Here is a 23,564-nt window from a genome sequence, read left to right on the forward strand (position 1 = left end):
CTTATGACTGAAACTCTATAGTTTTTGTTTTCTTCCATTTGTATTGCTACATCCTGAACTACATTAATACAATTTCTGTAAAATATTTTCTGTGCACTGTGAGATTAATGCTATTTCTTTAAATCTACAGCAGAGCATTGAAAAGGAGTGTTCTAGAAAAGGTAATTGAAACAGAGGCTCTGCATCTACAGAAAGAACAGATCATCCTCTACAGAGATAAAGAAAAACCTTATTTTCTCTCTTCTCACATAGACTCTCTTTAGGCATGAGAAGACAATTACTACCTGCCATACTTTGTTATCACCGCACAAAATTCTAAGAGTAATAAGAATACTAAAGACTTGCATCTGTGACTGATGAGCACACTAATGTGCATTTCTTGCACAATAATTTCTAGAAAACAACGTTTTTGTCACTGCCTACAACGCCAAAACAACTGACTGAGCCTTGGTCACTTTACACTGGGTCACTTCAGAACTGCAATCTTATCTTAAACGAAATGCCTACAGTCCTGCCCCTTGGAAATCCTCTCAACTTGACCTGGAAAGAAAATGTTTAAGCTAGATCTTCTTTTCCCTTATTCTTCTTATGTTTTCGTTTAAAGCCCTCTCATCATTAATATCAATCCAGCCTACAGGTTGTCAGTTGAAAGGTCACCCTTCCAAATTTGCACCACCGGTGCCTATCCCAAACATCTATTTTTCTGACAAGTACTTTAACATTTTTTCCATTTCACTGCTCACCATTTTATCTTCCTTAAAGTTTCTCCTCTTACCCATAATAAATACAGATGAACGTAACCCTGCCTAACCAGATTGCAAGCCATAATCACTGGTTCTAGAATTGCTAAAATTTGTGGACAACCAATAGTGTTCGTTCCTCTCCTTACTCAGCATCCCACCCTAACATGCGTCTTCATGTCATTCAGATGTTGTCCTTGGAACTGTTAAATTGCATTTATAAAGCTAGCTTTGGGCCTTGATGCTATTGGGGAATTCAAATGATAAATAATATGTATATACAATATGTTTAGCAGGAATGTTGGCCAGCATAACACGGAGGATTTGTACATGAGTGAATATGTGGTATTGCTGTGTGGGGAGTAACACAGAGAGGATTAAGGGAACATCTAGTACTGCCCACTGCCGTGGCCTGCTGTGACTATAAAGGACTGGCTTCAGCTACCCCTCCTTACAAGTGTATACGTCCTGTCACTTGTCTACTGATTGTGCCTGTTGTTTCTGGACGTGGATGTATTAGTAAAAATTCCTTGGAATATAATCACTATTTTTATATAATCTTTTAAGTTATAACTAAATGAAGAGAAAGAAAACCAGACTAACACCTTGTTTATGACAAATGCATGATTGACCTCATCATTTACATAAAATGTTACCACTAGAAGATGGAGGGAACCTCTCTCTCTCTCTCTCCAAAAGACTGCAATTTCTGTGTTGCATTATGAAGTCATTTATGGAGTATAGGCATAAGTTATGGTGTGGAATTTAGCCAAAAATTAATGGAATGATCTGTTTTCCTGGCCAAATTCAAATCCCCCTGACTAAAAATTAGGAAAATGGAGTCCAGAAAAATTAAACTTACTGTCACAACCACAACAGCAACATATGGTAATAGCAGAAATATGATATTTTTCATGAATATAGTCATTTCTGAGGATATTGTACCTTGTCAAATGTAAGTTTTTGCTCCTGCAATGAGTGACACACTGTGTCATGAGGCTATAAAGTAGTAGAGTGTGAAATAGAGTATCAATACTTCTTAAGCTAAATAACTTGTTTGGCATATGAATATAGTGTAAGAGTAACACTGAATTTATCTCTGCCTTTACAGTTGGTCTTTGAGGCTCTTCAGCTACCACTTGTCGCTCAGCCTTGGGAATCAGACCAAACCCAGAAATGGAGTAAGAATGAAGTGTTCTGTGCAGATTTCTAACTTAATGATCAGAAGCAAATGAAACCCTTTTTTAGTGCAGGATACCAAAAAGGAGAAAATGATCTTTTGATTGACATCAACATACCAGCAATCTGCTCAATTTTTTCTTTGCAAATCTGTCTAAGGACCAACAAAGATGCCAAGTGAATGAAACATACTGTTGGCTTACCAATAGGCTACGATACCCTTCTGAGCAGCTGAACTCTTTCAGAACATACATATTTGGTTTGGCCAAACCAACAAAATAATTCTGCAAACTCACTTTCAAAGTGAAACTAGTAAATTTTCGAAGGATTATGTTATTTTCAGAGCATGGAAGGTGCATTTAAGCACTGCTATAAAACATCTGCTTTTAATGTGTGTGATGTCTATGAAATAATGATTACCAGAGTTAATCTTCAGTTGTTTTCCAGTGATAATCATGATTTAAATGACTGAGGCTGATTCTGCAACTATTACTCATGCAAAAGTCCCAGCTGACTTCAGTGACACAGCTCACAGATATAAGGATTAATTACATAAATAAGAGTTTCAGGATTAGAGCCAATATCCTTTATCCTGAACGGCTAGAAAATGATTGTATAGTTCCATCAGCATCAGTTGGAAATACTTATCTTAAACCCATAATCCAACAATCCTTCAATTTCAGAATAAAAATAAAAGTATTTACTAATTCTCTACTCACATTTTCAAGCTTGAATTTGAGAAGAAAGTAAAAAGTAGGAAAGACATAGATTCTGAAAGTATTTTAAATGATTTAGCATTGATTTGATAGCACTTGCAATACAGCAGCTCTGACAGTCATACGCTGACACAAGAGAAACTTATTCATTGATTATGTGGTTACTGAAGACCAAACAGATCTATAAGATCTCTGATGCCCATATATGTATATAATGATGTTGCACACAAATGTCAGGAGTGTTACTGCTGGACTTCATAATGCAGCTGCCTTGTAAGATTAAAAATAATTTACAGTCTACTCCCATATCTTGAGAGGGGGATTATTTTTGAAATTGAAATATATTCCAAGATTCTCCTTCCAAGCCAATACATTCTGCTGCCCTCAAGTCTGGAGTCAGCACCACCATCTGCAAGAGAGGTGTGAGTCTCCTATAGACATTTAGATCAAAGGGCTGCTCAAGTATTTTACAGTCATTACCTATCTTCTCTCCCTAGTCAGCACTAAACCATGATTGCAGCAGAGCACCACAGGAATCACTGATTGCAGCATGAATCTAAAGGTCTAACCCCTCATTACAATAATTACATCTTTTTCTTTATCTCTCGCTTCTCAGCAGAAAAGGGTTTTGTTGACTGAAGGCCAGATTCTTTATGTTAACCCATCATGTATTTCAGATTAGCTCTAGACTAGAATACCAAGCACAGATGGAGGAGGAATCAGGTTACACAAATACCACTGAATTAGAATAACACTTAAGAGTCCTTCTCACAAAAAGTACATCCATGAACATTTCAATGCCTGCGTTGTCCCAAGAAGTATATAAAATTGAAAAAGATAAAAGAAGTGATTTTAATAATCATTAGCTAAAATATGAAAAACAACAAGATGCACTGATGCTCTGACAGTATGTTCTAATGTGTAAGCCTTCAGTAAATGTGTATTTACAAAATAATTTATGACACACACACTTTAAATACCTTCTGCCTCTTTCCTTACACCTCAACCCTCAAGCTTTTAAAAACAGTTCTATTTTCCATCTCATTTTGGCCTTCTTTCCTGTTTATTGTTTTAAAAGATGGAAAGGACAAGAATGTGAAGGAAATACTACAGCTGGACATACATGGAAGATGAGAGCCTGTAAAAGACAGCACATGCAATGCATCTCTCCCCTGTATTTTAGTTACATTTTAAATAGAACCCTTTGTAGGTGATCACACTTGAAATATATGCACTTGTAATGAACAGACCTGCCTGTTTCCTGGATGAATGATGAAAAGCAAAAGAGTAAGCACAACAGACAGCACATGCATTAGATATAGAGAGCTTTTCCAAACACTGCAGCAAGTTGGCCAGTCATTGGCCAAAGTGCCCAACTCAAGATATTGGAGACATGATCAGAGAAAATGAAAATGTGTCCTACCTCCAATCAAGTTTGTTGTATTTTCTCTGGCACAAGCTATATATAGCCTGAGCAGCATAACTCTGTGTAGTAAAAAAGCTAGAAAGTGCATCATCCTGGTTACCGCACTAGAGCACTCTGCTGTTCAGCTTACCATCAAGTATTACACAACTTTCTGTAAAACATTTTCTGGGTGCTATTTCCTGGCTTTGTGTGATACAATCTTAAAGGGGAAAATCCATGGATTTCTCCAGGTTGCCCATACGTCAGTGCAGTTTTACAATGCTCGTGTCTCAGGATACAGCACTGACTTCTGCCTCTCTCTTGGCATAAAATGCAGTTTGCTACAGAGTAACACAAGCTTTAGGGACAGAAAAAACAGAGGTTGGCATTTTGCTTCTTGTTAATCACTTGATTTATTGTATTGCCAATGGGCTTTTTATTTGAACGGAGTGTGCCTACTGAGTGCGGCACATCCTGCTGACAAAAGTGTGAGTTAGAGCTCTAATATTTGTATACAATCTCAGTGGGATAGAAATGTGCATGGAAAGCGCAGCAAGGGGAAGCTGGAAGTGAGGACAAAGTAAAGGAACAAGTCCAATAAAAAAAGACAGATGAAAAATTGAAGGAAAAGGAGGAAAAACAAATTGAAAAACATTAGTTTAAAAGCTGAATTGCTGAGGAAGCAAATTACATTTGTTGATATTGACCGAATGGAATTGAAGAAAACAGTCATCTGAACTGCTCTGGAGGCCCGTTTGGCCAAGAAGGGGAGGTGCCAGTAAACCAACACCAATTCCTGTATTGCAATATTTGCTGAGAATAACAAAACGTTTGGTGTAGAAGGTCACAAATGCCAAGGAAGTCAAGAATGAATAGAGAACTGGAGCCAAGGTTCAGTTTTAATAAAAGCCTAGCCTGGCTCCAATTTTAACATAATATCAAGAAAATATAGATGCCAAGATGTATTAAACGCATCAAAATGAGCTAAGTATTTTGGGCTTGGGAAAAGAAGGCTCTGTACCATATTCATGTACTGCTCACTGCAGAAAAAGCAGAACTTCCATTTGTGCAATAGCTGCTTATTTCCACCAGCTTCATAGTGCTGGCAGGAGAAGGTGTATTCCACACCATTTTAATCAATCTCTTCCACCATCATACATGTTCTTCAGAGAGTAATGCAAACTAGATGCAGTTTTTTGCAACATCTCATAATTAAATCACAGCTTTACGTTTACTTTGTAATGCCAAATGCAACACCAAAATGCTGAAATGTAACTGAATGGAAATATTACTAACTTAAGAGAAAGACTTCAGGCATGTGTACATGGGTGTACTGTTTTACTTTTCATGACAAATTTTGTGTTACTTTTTCTCCTGCTCACTTCTGTAAAGCCATCAAAGCTGAGAAAAAGAGAGAGGGAGGGTATGTCTCTTGAACAGCCAAACCAGAGCCAGTGAACTGCAGCACTGGTAAGGAAGGTAGATGCTGCTACAGGGAGCTGAACAGAAGTATCAATCCTAGGATTTATCCTGAATGAGCTAGAAGTACTACAAGCCCAGGCTGTTACACTCCACTGTTTCAGTTATCTGGGTTAGCTAACCTCATAAATGTACTACATATCTACAAAACAGAAGATTAAGTCAGTGTGGTTATGCCAAAACAAGCTGTAATGGTAGTTTTGGATGACAGCCCCCACTGAGAAACACTTGGATTCCATAAATTCTCAGGCTTATTTAATTAAAATAAGTTACACTTGTGCAAAACCTAAGGAAGGTGGTAAACTGCAAGAAAAAGTGCATTCAAACCTAGTCACTTTTAGCAAATCCAAGTCATATATGTTTCAGTATAAATAAGTCATATATGTTCCAGTAGTTTTTCCAAAATTTCTAAGTCCATGTGAAAATAAATGATCAATTTTGCACTGAATTTAGGGACTGGGGTGTGTTGTGTCCATTACAACCACTTTGATTGACAGAGCAGTGAAAAAACTCTTTCTCATTTACTGATAATAGTAGTGATTTCCTGATAATAGCAGTGATTTACTTGTAGGCAAATAGAGGTAGAGAAATATAGAGGTAGCAGGTTTTACTCTATAGCAATTAACATAAATGCCAAATGTCATAATATTAATCTGTAAAGTGGTAACACCTACTTGAAAGCTTTCCACAATAGGAAATGCAAGATTTCAGTCCAATTAATTAATTCAAAATATTACTGGCATGCATGCAAACTAAAATCCTGATCTTGCATTGGCATATCTAGCATAAATTTCAAAGAATGGGCAAAGAGATTTTTCATAACTGATTTCTTTCTTATCAGATAAAACTACTGCCACTTTCATGTTCTTATTTTCAATTTGGTTCCAAAAGTCTATTTTAAAAACTCAGGATCGGTGTCTGAATGCATTTGCCACATCCTGAAACTTGAAGACCGTGACATATTGACAGCTATGACATTAAAAGATTCATCAACAGGAGGAAATTCTTACACTGGACAGAGTCAGACGCCATCACTAGAAAGACAATTTTGATGACTCAAACTTATCCTTACAGCGAGCAAGCTGGCAGGCTTGTGGCTATGCACATTCATTACAGCTTACGGTTAATAAAAGTGGCTAAGCCGTGGCAAGGCTAGAGCATGCCTCTTTACAAAACGTTTTGGAGATTAGCTTTATCCACCTGGGACGCACGGAGGTAGCGCTGCTGTCTCTGAACGTTGCAGCACCACCAGTCACCTTCTCTTCGTCTCCTCCTTGTCACTGTGCACCCCGACCAAGGAGCTGGGTGCCACGAGCACTGCAGGAGGGGTGAGGACTGCCCCTCACTGCCTGCAGCCCAGTGGGCTGGCTGAGTACCCGTCTATGCTGCAAGAGTGCCCAACAAGAAAAAAAATATAAATCGCACTCAAGATGCAGAGCAACGGAGAGTCCTGCTGAAGGAAAAACTTTTCCCACTCACTGCATGAAATTTTCCTTTCCAAAGTCCCCTTGGCCTAGCTGACAGTGAGCATCAGTAACTGCAGATCTACACAGCCTTTTATTCATACTTGCATAGATATATTAAAGAAAGTGATGTATGACGAAAGGTGCTATAAAAACATGAAATATCACTATGGTATACTCTACTTAATTAGAGCACAGGATGTAAAGGTGGAGGCTTTATTGCGAATTTTCCCAACAAAACAATTAAGACTAATTGCAACGCAGTGGATTAAGTACTGCTTACTGGGCAATATTAATATAGGTTTGGCAAAGAAGCTTAAATAATTTTATCTAGGAATTACTACTGTAACATTTTATTCAAGTGTTTTAATGTATACATTATCATGTTAAAATTAAAGAATATATTTTCCTGGATACTCCATGGGTCTTAATCAGGGCTGACTGTGCTTCCCATTGCTTTGCTCATGAGCAACAAGATTTTGGAGACATCCAGTCAAGACTCTGGGGGTAGAAGCTTTGAAAATTAAAGAAGCTTCCTTTTGCTGATCTTCTCCTCCCTACATCTTCTTAGCTAAATTTTCCTTTGGTTATTTTGCACGCTTTTTGGAGCAAGCAGGCAAATAGAATACAGAAAAATCAGGCAGAACTGTACATTAAAAACCGCTGATGTAGTTTAAGAATAAGCTACAGGAAGAAAACCAAATGGGTGCATTTCCAGAATCTAAACCAGCAGAATTTCAGGGGTGAAAAATCCCATTTAACTACATTTTCATGTGTGAGCACAGATGCAAGAAAATATGTGATATAAAACCATCTTCCTTTAAATTTCTCAAATGACCATTTTAATATTTCTATTATTTTACAACTAGTAGTTTTAAATGTTATTAATTTCATGTTCCCAATCTTGCAGCAGTGTTCTAAATTACCCCTAAAGAAATCAAATAATAATGTATAATATTAAATGTAGTGCACAATATTCCTTTTTTCCAGTTTGAGAGTGGTCACATTTGGATGAGATATCTGGGATTTGGAGCCAAAGGTGGTTTAGCATTATTGGCTTCATACTATCAAATGGCTATCTACTGAAAGCCATTCGATAGTATTTAAAATGGGCCGCTTGGCTCTGGCAGAAAATGAACTTACCACATCTATCTTTGAAAGATCCAAAATGTACTGTTACATTATCTGATTTATATACAATCTGTTACCATCCATATTTTGTTATTTAAAAAAATCCTGAATTGCTAACAATGTAAAACAGAAACAATTGCAACAGGATTTAACTACAGCTAATTGTATCACTATTCATATCTTGCAAAGCCTAATCCTGTGAAAGGTTACTAATGTGCAAATTCCTATTTAAATATAATTAGACCTATTCATATGATTAGGCACTCCCTGTAGAATTGGAGCTGAAGTCTTGATCCTGCATATTCTTGAAGACAATGATGCTCCGCATGAATGTGGCAGGCTATCTCTAGGCTGCCAAGAAACTGCAGGATTGGAATCTAAATCTGGATAATTAATCCATCATTCTTTGTACTTGAGAGTTTGAGTTTAGTCCGTTACTACATACTGAAAAAACCCGCAGTTCAATATTTACATCGTGTTAATGCAGTAAGAATGACTTGTAAATGAAGAAAGAAATGGTTGAAACTATAATCTCAAGCCCATCCCTATGTTTAAGTAAAAAACAAATGGGGCCAAAACGTTTTCTACACAGTGACAGAAATAAATGACGAAAAAATGTACCTTGTTAACTTTGAGCCAGTTTTTGCTATTGCAATACACTTCCAGTAGGGAGAAAAACTTTTAAAGACAAATCTACGTGCAGATGCAAACAATTATTGTTTTAAGACTTGAGTGACAATGCAGATAATTCATTTTTGTCACAATATGAAAAAAGCAAATTCAAATCCCATTTCTCAGCCAATATCCCTGGCACAAATTGTTTAACATTATTTGTATAAAGGCTGATACAGAATGATGCTGAATGCATTCTGTTGATTTCAGGATTAAATTTAAATGCTGAAAAGGACTCCTTTCAAAGATAAAATTTCCCAGTATCAATCTATTTTTTTCTATTTTTGGCATTTTAAGAGTGCATATCTCTTCCAAAGCTCTTCCTATTACACAGTGGAAACGGACTTACTCTGTTAGGGATAAAGGCAAAAGGATGTGCAAACACATCAGGTAAAATTATAAGGACATTTCAACATACATTGGGTATAAAAAAATCATTATTCCACTATTGATGAGAAAGCAGTTAGAGCCATCTTGTATTTTAGGAAAATATTTCAAGAAAAGGAGCTGCATCAAAAAAGGAAAGTACCTTATATCACAAATATATAAAGGAAAAATGTTCCCTGTTTTTCCCAGTGCTATTACTCTAATTGATCTAAAATGTCATGAATCTTCTGATTTTTTGTAGTATTTTAGGTAAGATTGCAAAAAGCATTCCTTATGCAAATGGGCTAGGCAGTCGCATATGGCCCAAGAGAAATATGCCTTAATGATCGGCTGATAGTCAAGAGTGAGAAATGCAGACTGGAAAATGTGATAATAGGTAAGTAATGATGAAACAACTTCATACCTTTCTATGTAAAAAATTAAGTCTTAAAATGCTCAAGAATTCTTTAAGAACAAACGTAGAAAGAGTAGATAAAGGAAATAAATGTGCTTTTCTTTTTTTGTTTTGAGTCATTTTCAATGCAAATAAGTTCAGAGTATCAGAGCAGAAGGTGCTTGCTTCTTACGTGACTCTGCTCCTTTAGAGGATAAATCCTTCTGATACTCAGAGAAGAGAGGCAAACTACAAGAGACAAGCTGCTGGATAAGTACAAACAATTCGCTAACAAATATACTCCTCCCCCTGATATTTTATTTATATTTGCTGTGAAACATTAAATGAATTGTATTCCAGAATACAGAAGTCAGCAAAGATCTATCTCTTTGAGTAGTATCCTTCCCTTAGGAGTGTCTCTCCTAAGTCTATTATGCCAAAAAAAGTGCATTTCAATAATATTTTATGAGATACAACATGCTGTTTTCACTTATGAGCTGATACTTAAAACTAAGGTAGCTTACAGGATTCAGAGACTGAATAATAATTCAAACACTGTTGGACACTCACTCACAACTTATGGTTATTATCTTCCACTGTTTCTCACCTCTATTTTCAGTAAGATGGATTTTTACTCTTCTTCAGTGTTAACACTTTTCTCAGTAGACAGCACTCTAAGGCATGCTAGAAATGTAATCATACAGATCTTACATGGATAAAACTGCAATCCTGCATTTTGCGTACTCATTCCCTGCTATTAGTAGTGAAAGTCCCCATTGGCTATTAAAGATACAAATACATTATTAAACAACTCAAACAACTTCTCACTACAAGTCTGATGTAAATGGTCACAATTTTATTCATCACAACCAAAGGGTGTACTACCACAAATAGAAGACGCATTTTGTCATATTACATACTGTCGAAATAACATACTGTAACAGCCCCTCACACAATACAGTTGATTTTCATAAACATGGAGCACCCAGAGTACCAACAGAGTTCAGTAACAGTTGCTGGATACTCACAGCCTCTGAAATACAGGCTCCTGAGCCCTGGAATGCCACCCTACCCACCGTTACAGTAGATGAGACACTCCGTAAAAGACAGGTCCTATCTCTGTCATGGCAATAAAAGAAAGGAGAGTGACCCATTATGCAATATTTTATCTGCCATCATTCTGTGCTTTGCAAGTTCTATTTCCACCATATTTTCCCTGAGATTGCATCTGAAAAAGGAATGTATCTAATGTTTGAGCTTTTTTTTTTTCCCCCCTGCTCTGGAAATTTCTTGACTGAGGAGGATATAATGAAGGACATGTATTAATACTAGCTTTGCTAATTGTCTCCTTTTGCCCTTGTTGGTTGTAATTATTGCTATGATACAGCTTTTTCAGAGATGTACATGGTATAGGTGAATATAAGGCTGTATGGTATATCTTCTCTCAAATCTTGCCCTACAATCCTACATTAAAGCAGTTCAGCATGCAAGGAGAGTCTCTCACATCCAATACAATGCAGCAAATGTAGAAATAAGAAACAAAGAAAAAGTCAGGACAGAAGCTTAATAAAGATACTGATAAGAGATTCATTTCTTCTAAGAAATAGATCTTCCCATGTGCAGATCTTCCCATGCACACAGATGAAGAAAGAGGGTAAATGTAGTTTTGGGGGACTAAATTTAGCATGTTCTTTATGAAAGGACTAGACATGAAGGGCCAGAGTTAGCTCTGCTAACATGGACTGAGAGCCATTGCCAGACTGTTTTATAGAAAAATGCCCACGTAACAAATGATTATTTAAAGGAAGACATCAACAATATGTAGCACCAATCACTAAGTAAAACAAAACACAAGTAAAATCAGAAAAACATACAAAAAGAGTACTTCCAGCCTCTGCTTATTTATGTACCTATTCCTCAGAAGAAAACTCAATTTACTTCATGTATTTTCCCAGTAACCCTCCAGGCTTTTGGAATTCTTACTCAGAGCTGCCTCTTTCTCCAATAAACGTATTAAGAGTTTGGGGACTCGGGTATCATGTGTTGCCACCAGTTGCCTATTTTTTGGGTGCCCAAAGGACAACTAAGATTTTGAAGACTCCTCACAGCCATGAGCTCCCTCACAAAGGGGAAGTGATAAAGTCTCTCTCAGAGGTTCTCTGGTCAGAGAAGCCTCCTCTCTACCAGTGTTCAAGATTCAGGACAGAAATCTTACAAGTCTTGTGTCCTGCTAGACCAAGAAGGGGCCAGAGCCAAATATCTGACCAGTAGAATAGGACCAAAAGCTTCAAGACCACTCTAGAAATGTAGAAATCATATTTCTTAACATCATTTTATATTTTCTTACTTCTGAAGCAATAAAATATTAGTAGAGATGATAGCATTGTTCCAATTATTTATTTATTAATGGTATCTGTAGAGAAAATTTATATGCAAAAAGCAATAACTTTAATTTGTAGGAGACCTGTATGAGAAAGTTTTTTGTCGCAGGAGAATTAAGACAATTTTCTTTGTCATAAAGTGGAAATAAATAAATAATACCAATGTCTCAGAATACTATAACAATGTTGGTAAAAGACTGAATTTTATACTTAGATCTAGGTGGTATTAATTTTCTAGTACAATTCAGTAAATATTTACATCACTTTGAGCCAAATCCTTTAATCTATAGTTTATTGATACATATTACGTCAGTTATTTTCTAAACTTTAAATAAAATCTAATTGGGAGACACAGGGAAGTCAACTCTTTCTCACAAACATCATCTGTTTTGATGAGTCAACATTTCCCAACAGCAAAAGGCTTCATCAGAGTTACTGGTCAATTATAATTTGCAGAACAAATGAACTTTTATTACTTAGTGCAGTTAGCTCAATAGCATCAATACAGGTCTGAGAATGAGAAACTAAATCTAATATCTCATCCATCAACATAAATAACTAAATCTCAGCGTTAAGAGCAATCACTTGTAATCCCATTACGATGAAAACTCATACAGGTCTTTACTGAGTGAAGAATTTGGCCAGCAGAATCTATTTCTGGTGTTGACGTGTGCAAGGGAAAATCTCAGACTGTTCTCAGACCTCAGGTGGAATTTACAGGACTGGTATTCCGGGAAATGCAATTTTCCTCCTGTAATTTGAGGAAGTCAATGCTGGAGTCATGGAGAAACAGTAACAAGGCACTGCATGATGCCAATTTCACAATCACTTTTCAGAAAGATATTCTATCCATACTGTTACGAAGAACTCACTGCAGTCCCTCATAATTAAGGCATGAGACTGCAATACCAGTTTTTAATCAACAAACTACTTTTCAGCCTTATTTCCAACATTGTTAAAAATTGCTCTGTAGCCTAACATTTCCAAGAATCAGAGATTTTTGTTAAAGAAGATTTAAGTAGCTCTTATAAGCTGTTAATGAAACATGCAAGCAGGTTCTTGTGAATTCCAAAACTACACAGTTCCTTAAATTAACTTTTATGAAAACCCCAAAAACAGGTTTCTAACTGTTTTCAATGGGTGACTTCTTTGGCTATATTGAGCTAGTCATCAGATCCATGAGAAAGATTTGCCAGGTAGAAATTTCAAAGATGAATTTTCCTTGTATCAAAATAAAATAACTCTAAAAAGCTCATGGCAAACTGCCTGCTGTAGCTATTCAGAAATTCTTCGACTGTCTAGTTTCCTCTTTATTCCTTTTCACACACTTTGACTTTTCAGTTCATTTCCTAACTTCCCTGCAGAGGTCTTTGCCATTTCCCTTCTACTTTTATTTTTCCCCCTGCATTCTTTTCTTTTCTAATTTTGTGACAGTGTGATACCTCATGACCTCTCCCAGCATCTAGAAGGAAGATCAGTAACTGTAAATACAAATGTCTGACTGTATGGAAGATATTCACATGCCAGTGTTTTTGATGTTTAAACCACTTCTTAATATTTTCTTTAAGATGTGCTTAATTTGATCATGTCTATGTATATTTCGACACATATTACTCCCAAAAATTCTCAGTTGTTATTTTTTTGGTGCCAGACAACCTCTTATTAAACCTAAATTCAAATTAAGTTACTGAAAATGGAATCACTAAATGTTGTGGGCACTGTGAGCTACACAACAGATATTACAAACACTCTGAAGCACCTGGCAGACATCACAGAGCTGGTGGAGCACTCAGCAAACATAATCATTGTGAAGCTCTCTGCGGATATTAAAAGCAGTGTCAAGTTACTGGCAGTCATTATAAACCTTGTCAAGTGTTCTGTGGACATTATAAATAGCTGTTAGAGCTAGATGGATATTATAAATTCTGTATCGGAGGTGTTGGAAGGCGTGCTATTATGAATTAAAGTACGACATTCTGAGAATGTGCAGTTTCATTTCCTCTGTAAAATTTGCAGGCTCATATTCACTGGCAACCTAGAAATATCAATTAACAGTCCTTAAATGATACTTATGACCTCTCCAGCATTTTAAGGAGGAGGATTTTTCCCATCTGTCCTGCTGAGAAATGGATGTCTATGAAGGTGCTTGTGCTGGGTCTCTATAAAATGGTAACTTGATAATTGAGAGGTATTGCAGATTTTCAAATGTTTACTCATGCCGGCTACCGAAAATTCCTCTCCCTTCCCCTCACAAGAGCTCATTCCTTATTTCTCTCCAGGAAGATATCTGTGTTTCCTTAGAAATTCAGCCACAGGATCCCCCACCTCATTTCTTTCCTGAAATCCTGTGGATGGAATTCACACCCTTTTAAACCTTGTCCAACTTGTGAACATCTGAATTTGCTGTTTCTGTTAAAACTGAATTCTTGTTATGACTCGAGTCAAGCCTGATCTCCTTTCTGCTATAAATGTATTAGCAACACGTATCTTTGCTCTTGTGGTTACTAGGATAAAAGTGTGACTTTCCTTTTATTTCTATAAGACGTTAGCATAGCTACCATGCCAGTAACTTTCTGCCATTCAAGAAAACGCAAAGATTCAAAGATTCTGTGATTATTGAAGTGTGTGTGAAATTGTATTTCTGATTATGGAACGCATCAGCACAATATCTTAGCCCAGCATCTTTTCTCTGCAGGATGTGATGACTTCGAATCCTCTGTTTTAGTCTCTTCTTTGCTATACAGTGTTCAGTTTAAGATGTATTTTATTTACTCATACATGTTTTCTTATTTTCTTCCTCACGCCACATACATCATGCTTGCTATAGTGGAAAAGCTTTCGCAAAAAGTGATTTCATTTATAGATTTTCAAATAAAGCAATTGCCTAACTGAAGCTCACTATAAAAATTCTATTCATCCCCAGGACACTGTGGTACATTGTATAGTATAGGTTTATAAAAATGAGAAATAAAAGAACGCAATTAGACATTTATGTCACACTCTCAGACATATAACTTAAAAGGAAATTTCTCTATATCCCTCTAGGAATCCACGGTTTCGTGCAGTATGCAACATAGAGCTACCACCATGGATTAATGTTTCAGATCATAATTACATGTTATCTGGTATACAGACAGGACAGTGGTGTTCTGATAGATATATTCTGTTTTAAATGAAACAAGATAGCTGTATTTTTTCTTCTTTCAATCTTAGTTGTATTTTCTGTGCAGTATACCTAGATTTCTTGTGCCTATAAGAAACCAGAGCTATTAACACATTTTGTTTGGCATCATTTCTCTTTTAATTCTCTTCTCTGGAAATCCACTTCCACTTGTAATGTTAAATGAGAGTATAGCTCACCACAAATCAGCTGGTCTTCCTTCAGGTTACGAAATGAGAGTCCTTGTAAAGCACTGGGGTAAGCACAAACTGTTTCCTCTGCTATTCGAACTGAAGCAGTTCTGGCCCATTGTAAGACCCATTTCAGATTACAATCACAAATGAGTGAATCAGTATTGAAATGTCTAGAAAGGCAAACAAAGATCACAATTGGTACACAGGCACTTTCTATAAACACACTTTCTTACGTTAGATTCAAATTATTTAACTCTAAAGACAACTAATTATAGACAGACATATAACTAATTCTAAGATATCCTGAGATAATTAAGTAATACACGTTCTACCACTGTTGATGATTTCTAAGACACTATGCTAAAATTCTGTTTTCAGTTACAGAACAGCATCACTCACTATTAAATTTGAGTAAATGCTACTGCAGAAAGTCATACCATAACACCTTTTTACTTATTAAAAACTCCTTTATGTTTCTAAAACCACAGAAATATCAAGAATACACTTTTAAATCTCAGATATGTACATTTAATATAAATAAGTGGGAACTGTTACTATAATTGAAGGCCAAGCCTTTTCCCCCTCTGCCCCATGACAGATGCCTACATGGACATCAAAGACTCTTTGGGTGCTGTCTCAGGTGAACATGCTAATGGTGAATCTAACAGTTCACGAAATCCTAATATCTTAGGTGTGTTAGGCAATAAATAACTGCTTTATAATTCTAAGATGTACACATTTGCTTGCAGAGTCCCTTCATGGCTGGCTAAGATGCCTGCAAAAACTGACCCAGATGAGGGTCACCAAAAGATGAAAATTTAAAATGAAATGAAATGAAATGAAATGAAATGAAAAAATTCAAAGAATAAAAGACACCGATTAAAAAATATAGTATCTTTTAAATTAGTAAGACATTGACAGAAGCAATCCTATTCAAATTCATATAAAGCTCTGCTACGTTTATTCTAATGTTGTTCTTAAATATTTCAGATTTCAGAACCTAAGGCATACTTACAGTGCTTTCAGAGCTAGCAACTCAGAAAAAAGTCCATTCATGAGACTTGAAAAAATATTTCCTGATAAATTTCTAGAAAAAATAATGTAATCAGTTATAACAAATAAAACAAAGTTGCTATAGAGTATAACTTTCTGAATACTACTTAAACAATTATGCTTTTAACAACAATAAGAACACTTGAATCCATACATTACTTTTTCACAAATGACAACAACATTCAAATCAAATCATACACTTCTACTAATTTTATTTTCACAGCAGGTATACATACAATTTAGTCAGTCTAATAAATGGGAATATCTGTACATATTTAACAGTGGTAATATTCTAGAATTTAAAAGAAAATATTCATATGGTGACTAGACAGTGAGACCTTTGTTGTGTTTTTATAGCATCTGTAGAATGTCACTTCAAGATAAAGAAACAAAAGCCATGTCTTAATTTAATGATGCTGAGAAGAATTTAAGCAATTCCTTCAAATAACAAGTTTTCAAAGTAACTACACAAATCAATTTTATTACAAAGGACTTTACATAAACTTATTTTTCTGATCCTTAAATTCTTAAGAACATTCCCATTCTAAGTAGTGTTTACTATCTTTGGTCTTGATCACCAAATGGTTTAAACTGTATACTTGCAATTTAATTTTGCCTAGTTTAACAGTATTGCTGTACCAGGATCTTGACAGTATAAACAATAAATGCTTAATGTCAAGTAATACTGTCTTTTGCTATACCAGTAAACTAAAAATCAGTGTAGTATCCAAGGATTAACATTTCATATCATATGAAATACCTATTTTTGAAATATTGATACATGTTGCTTTCCATCTCTGCAAATCAGCCAATGCCTGAAGCCTAAATGTCTGAATTCAAGACGACTACAAAATTTCAGCTCTCAGATTCCCCAGCATAGATTTGCTGTTATAAGAAAATAATTTATACTGCCAAAGAAAAAGGATTTTTTTTTTACATTAAAAAGGATGTTTTTATAATTATTGATTTCACTTTTCTGATGTCTATAAAGTAAAGAACGTCTACTAAGCCGAAAGTGAGAATTCAGACCAGGATCAATGTTCCACCAGTGATGAATCTAACAAGCAGGAGCAGATCTGGACCAGCTTCATAAAATAAGAAAAAAACTCAAGAACCATGGGTTCTACAGAAATCTGTACAGATGCACATGGATTAATGAATTCATACAAGAAAGGTGAGAAAATATTGCAAAGTTACAAATTATTTTAAGAAAGTTATGGAATATTCTTGAAACAATAATTAATCTTACTGTTGTATTCTAGGTAATTCTCGGAATACAATTAATTTTTCACCACTGAAATGTTAAAAGAAAAAAAAAGAACTTTGAACACTTCAGATTTTTATGGTAGTTTAAAGGAGAACTCAGCTAATACAGAAAAATAGGCTGGCTCAACAATGTATTGACACTGTACTGCATCAACTCATTGTATTGAGCGACAATGAGATGTCTTGATACAATTGAGGTCACTTGAGATTTTGTGTAACCGTGCTCCTTTAATATAGTTGTGGTGCAAAGCTCTTGGAAATGGAAGGGCTTTCAAGTATTTCTTGAAGTATGGTAATTCTGCATTACGAAATTGTTCATAGCCTAAAGGTGGAAAGGAATGTTTGCCTGTGGCAACCTTTTTCTATACTTTTACTATTTTGGATTTATCAACAGGAACTAAAAACATTGGGCCTATCACAAAGACCCAGTTACATATTTACTTAGAATTAAATGGATCTACTCATATGCTTATTGGACGTAAGCCCTGACTAGGCATGTGCTGAAGCAGCTCAGTGAACTGGGACCTTTAATCAGAAACTGATAATCCTGACATTTACATTAAAGTAAATCAGAAGTGGCTCCACTAATATGAAAGCAGTTACGGCAGTATAAGGTTACTGACAGAGGAGAATCAGGCTGAACTGAAGGAAGGGGAAAGTAATCCACCGAGCCTTACATGGACGGCAGCCAAGGTGCAGAAAAACAGGGCGGTTTCTTTTCTCCTTGCCCAACTGCAGTATGACAACACTGCAATTTGATGCAAATCCCAACTTTTCCCTTAAATAACTATCTGGATCACCTTATAGCAAAATACACAGAACACCAAGCTTGAAATTTGGTCATTCTGTGCGGACCAAAGGAAGGCTTTATGCCTGGTCAAAATACTAGGAAACAAGGAAACCTCCAAGTCATCCCCACGGCTGATGCAGCAGGGTGCAGCAGGGTGCAGCTGCTATGCTCCTGCCAGCAGTGCCCACGCTATAACTACTAAATCTATGTACTGTGTTAACCTAAAAATTTCTGGTTTATGTTCCATTTACAGATTTTTGGTTCCTTTCTATCTTGACAGAGAAACACATAACTCTCATCTTCAGAGGTTTTATCAGTGTTAGAAGAATTGTGCTCCCAAGAGCTCAAGACAGCACAAAGCCAGCGAGCCAATTTTTCATATTCTTTCACGTTCTTCTGCCTAAGACCTCTTTTGAAGTTTCCATAATAACTACTGTTATTAGCAAACTAAGACCATGTTCATTGTGCTATATAACTCTGAAAAAAAACCTTCCTATCTCCAAGAAACACAAATTACAATGTAAAAGACTGGATACACACATGAAATGGAGACCCAGAGGATGATACAAAACTGTACCATCTCTTTTCTTCCTTCCTTTTCCTCTAGCCCACTTTGCTAAAGGAATGGGTTGTCCCACTTCTTTTACAGAGTCAGTGACTGTCAGGGCAGGTTTATCTTTCTAAACTGACACATGACAGCAATTATTTTATGTCTTCACAGTGCAATCAAGTTACACCCCTCTGTATATATGAATATGCATTAACATTAGCATTAAGTAAAACTGTAACAAAGTAAAGATTTATATGTATCATTATATTTGTAAGTTTGACAAGAAAACAGAAATGAGAAATTTCTGTTATCTCCTACAATGGGAATACCTTCTTCTCTAACAAAGCCTTCAAATATGTTTCTAAACCATCCGAGTAACATACGCATTTCTGAGCCTGATATCTGCAGCCAGCTGCAAATGTCTCATTCTGTTGTTCACATGCCATTCACATACTGTGTTGTAACACCTCCAAACCCACAGTGTTGTCAAATTCCACCATTTCAGGTGTCTTGAAAAGCCAGTCTAGCTTGATTTAAAAGGACATTTGTTCTAAAAACATGTCACCTAATTTGCAAACATTTCAAATCTAACAAATTAATGCACTCCAAGGTTGATAGCACTTACTATGCCATTAACTAACTCCATTAACAGAAATATGTGCTCTCTGTTATATTATAGGTAAACCATTTTAATCATGTTCAAGGTCTTAGACTTATTTTTCATATAGCAGATACTCTTGTGCTTTTATAGAAATTACTAGAACACTTTTGCCAAAAGCTTTAATATAAATGACAGATACCATGAAATAGTCAAAGGGAGTTATGTGTCATGAAGGACAGCTTTGAGGCAGAGTACAGGTGAAAGCAGGAGCGTATGAAACACGCTCCACTCTTATGAGCAGCATTAAAAAGCAAAAGCTGAATGCAATGGTGACAGATTCATCTCCTGTGGGAAAAGCCGGGGACAGGAAGGGCAAAAAACGATAAGAGAAATACGGAGAGGGTGGGTTCTACCTCATATTTTCTTGAGGTTGCTAAAGTGGGGTCAGTTTGACTCACTCTGTTACTTGCTTTGTACTTTACCTCTGGCACTGTACAAAGTGATTCGTTGTTCAATGACAGCAACAAAGTCACAAGAGAATTTACGGTATAATATTATCATAAAGCTAACTGCTGTTGATGATTCAGAGGCAGGGTGAAGTATAAATCAGATGTACTTTAATCAAACAATTGGAAGTAAGGAGGAAGGCTTGTTTCAAATTTTCAAAAGGAAGATTCAGCAGTAACTGCTTGTTGAAACAGGTTTAAGGCTGCAATACCTCAGAATCTGAAAGGCTAAAAATTTGGCAGACTAATCAAAATGAACTCAGCTATATCAGTACAGAGGTACTGCCCCACTATTCCACAGCTCCTGATATTTAGATTAAATATAAACAGAAATATAAACCCTGGCCGCAATTTGAGTAAAAAACTTGTTTTCTACGTGCATCATCAAGAGGTTTAGAATTTTTTGTGGAGTCCGTATGCGTGCATGTTTTGAAATCGATGCTAAGGGATATTATTAATAATTATTATTTTTGAATTCAAGAAACCTGTAGATTTTCCCATTCTAAAATAGACTAGTCAAAAGCACCCAGCCCTTACTTAACCTCTTTGAAGAGCCTTTGCAGTATCCCTGAAAGCTCAGACACTTCTTGTCCTTCATTTTCATGAAGCATTTAGACATTCCCTCATCCTACTGAGTAAGATACAAGCATTACATCATTTGATTAAAAATCAGAGCTCATCTTGTACCAAACTTCTTAAAAACTGAATCAGACTTACATTTTATAAGGCCAAGATCAAATACTGCGTTATTTTGTTTTATCTGATATTTGTGCTCATAAACAGGGTAAGAAAACCTCATCTCTGTACTTCACAGAAGGTGCGTAAAGATTTATGTCCTGTACTCTTTCCAGTGGACTCACGGCTCTCCCTACTGGTTTTGATAACAGCCTGCAAAGATCCTTCTGTACTTCGTCTTACCAAGGTAACGCAGGAGAGCTCTACATAGTTACCAAAATGAACAACTGCATAAATCAAAGTACATATATTCTCCACACTACTGCTTCAGTAATCTAAACTTTACTTGAGGGCTTTGAAACCCATTACTAGCTAAAGAACTTGTCATCTTTTCCTTACTACAGTTATCTATACTGACATTACACTAAATAAAGGCTGCCCCATAACCCTTTCAGAAAATTGCTCTCTCATACTCCTGAAATTACTAGTATACACAATTCAGAAGTATCAATTGCAATGGAAATGTGACTTACTGTATTTTAAACATGTTTTTAAAGGTTTGATTGTAGGAAATTTTGTGTATGAACTTCCAAGGGGAAAGATAGCTAGAAAGTGTTAGAAAAGTCCCAGGTGGCATTAGCCTGCAGTCCCTGAACAACCACTAGTTTTACACAACAGGCAAAATTGAGATCCCTACCCAAATAATTACTAGCAGCAAATGTGTCATTATATGAGATTTCTCAGATACAGATTGAGAAGCAAATAATAATATGAATGGTAGGGAACAGTTATTCTTGAATGGGACTGTAGTTGTATTTCTTCACAAAATAACCACTGACCCAGCAAGTGGTAGCGTTACCTTTGACTTTGGTTTGGCAAGGAGAAAACCCCTTATAAAAGACAGTCATCGCTTTTGATACAGCAATCGTGAACCAAGTAATTTTAGATGAAAAGGAAATTTAGACTTATCTATGATTGGCCCTTCCGATTTCCAAAGGACAAACTTTGGGAACAAAAAGATAGAGTAATTAGCCAGGAACTAATTATGTCCATGAACTTGAATGCAGGATCCTCCTAATTTCATTAAGTCAATAGTGGAAAGGCAATTTAAAAACCAAACCAGAAAAATTAAGGGAGAGACTAAATGAATCTATAATCACATTTTAGGATTAAAATATCTTTTTAAGATTTAAGAAAGATCAATGGAGCACAGAGTCTATAACAAACTGGAAAAGGTTAGCAAAAAGCCCTATCTCAGAAGCCAGAGAGCATAGAGAGACAATGAGGATTACCAAAAATCAAGTTAAACTTTGGAAAGTATAATAAAACGAAGTGCAAAAGACATTTTAACAATACAAATATACCATAAACAAGAAGTGAGGACAATGTAGCTACTAAATATATCCCACGATTAGTATTTTTGTCTGTTCAATACAGATGATAATTTGATTATAGGTATTTGCGGTAAAAGCACACACTAATGAAAATAAACTTTCACAAGACTGATAGAAACCAAACTAAAACTGCTCAGCTAAGACTGAATAAGGGCCCTGAAGACAGTGAAAGAACTGTCACAGGAAATGGTGAATCTAGTAGTATTGACTAAACCCAGAACTCCTACAGTAATAGTGATCTGCAGAACTACTTGAGATCCCGAAAATACCTGGTTAACTAGAGGCCTGCTAGGCTAATCCCAACCACATGAAAATACTAGTATGAATGTTGATGATGTTTTCCTGCTTATGTAGCATCATGTTAGATGTATACTAAAATCAATAAATAATTTTCCTTGTCTAGAAAATTAGTGATCTTTTCATATAGTTACATGATACATCTTCAATAGCAGTGTATTGATTTTTTTTCCCATTTACAATTTCCCAACATTTTTTCTATTTTTCTTTCTCTCCACACTCACTCAGTAACTGCCTCAAATACAAGTGAGGTCAGCCTAACAGGTCTACAATTACCAGAATCATCATTTTTTCCACTGACACATGGACATAACAACATCCATAACAGTGTGAAGAACCTGGGGCTAAGCGCATTTATTTTAAGACACTGTAATGTACTGGACAGCCTAGAAGGGAGGCGGGCTGAGATGTTACTGGTGTTCTGCAGAAACTGATTGTATTTAATGTTCTCACTAATGATTCTGGCACAGAAATGAAAGCATGTGAAAATGAAATCTCGTAATGACAAAACAAACAAATGGTGAATATTATGAAAACTATCATACAAGAAGAACTGAATGTTCTTGAAGATCAGAGTTCTAGTAATTTCATTAAATAATATTCTTCAAAGTGAAAGGTGTAACAAGAATGTCACTTGAGAATTATACTTAAGGCAGGTCTAATTACAATTTCTACTATAAACTGGGGCCTCAGAAGAAAAACAATATAGAAAGTCCAGGGTCTATAGCCAATTACACGTGGAAGTTAGCCCAAACTTGAATAAAAGGTAAATATTTACCTAGGCTGTACAAGAACAGAGATTTCCACTCGAGGCAGGCAAATGCAGTATTAATGATAATGTACAAGGACCTGGTGAGAGTCTCTCTGGATACACATGTTCGGAGAAGATTAACTAACCTTGGGATAGGTACAGAATTAGATTACTAGAATAAGCAGGGATATGTCTAATCTGGTTTGGAAAAGGGAACTGTAAGGCTGTGGTTTGCTGAGCCCGGTGACTGCGGAGGTTTTGGCACATGGATTGTGCCCTTTTCCTACCACTTCCTACCTTCCGTCAACCAAGGATGTGGAAGGAGACTGCCACACTGCTGCCCGGCCTTCTTAAATGCCAGAGGAAAGGGGTATGACAACCAGCCAAACATTGTCACAGGA

At 36.1% G+C, this 23,564-nt stretch overlaps 1 protein-coding gene across 4 annotated transcripts in view; it reads right to left on the reverse strand.

The window, feature by feature from the left end:
* Positions 1 to 23,564, reverse strand: part of LOC106494708 (adhesion G protein-coupled receptor A3) — a 288,318-nt gene that overhangs the window by 157,641 nt on the left and 107,113 nt on the right. For all 4 annotated transcript variants that reach the window (XM_067300089.1, XM_067300088.1, XM_067300087.1 and 1 more), the window contains exons 5-6: positions 16,296 to 16,367; positions 15,287 to 15,450 (exon numbers count right to left, since the gene is read on the reverse strand). In XM_067300089.1, the coding sequence (XP_067156190.1) occupies positions 15,287 to 15,450; positions 16,296 to 16,367 (236 nt within the window). The remainder of the gene's footprint in view (positions 1 to 15,286; positions 15,451 to 16,295; positions 16,368 to 23,564) is intronic.

Source organism: Apteryx mantelli, chromosome 7 (genome assembly GCF_036417845.1).
Source record: "Apteryx mantelli isolate bAptMan1 chromosome 7, bAptMan1.hap1, whole genome shotgun sequence".
Taxonomy (NCBI): domain Eukaryota; kingdom Metazoa; phylum Chordata; class Aves; order Apterygiformes; family Apterygidae; genus Apteryx; species Apteryx mantelli.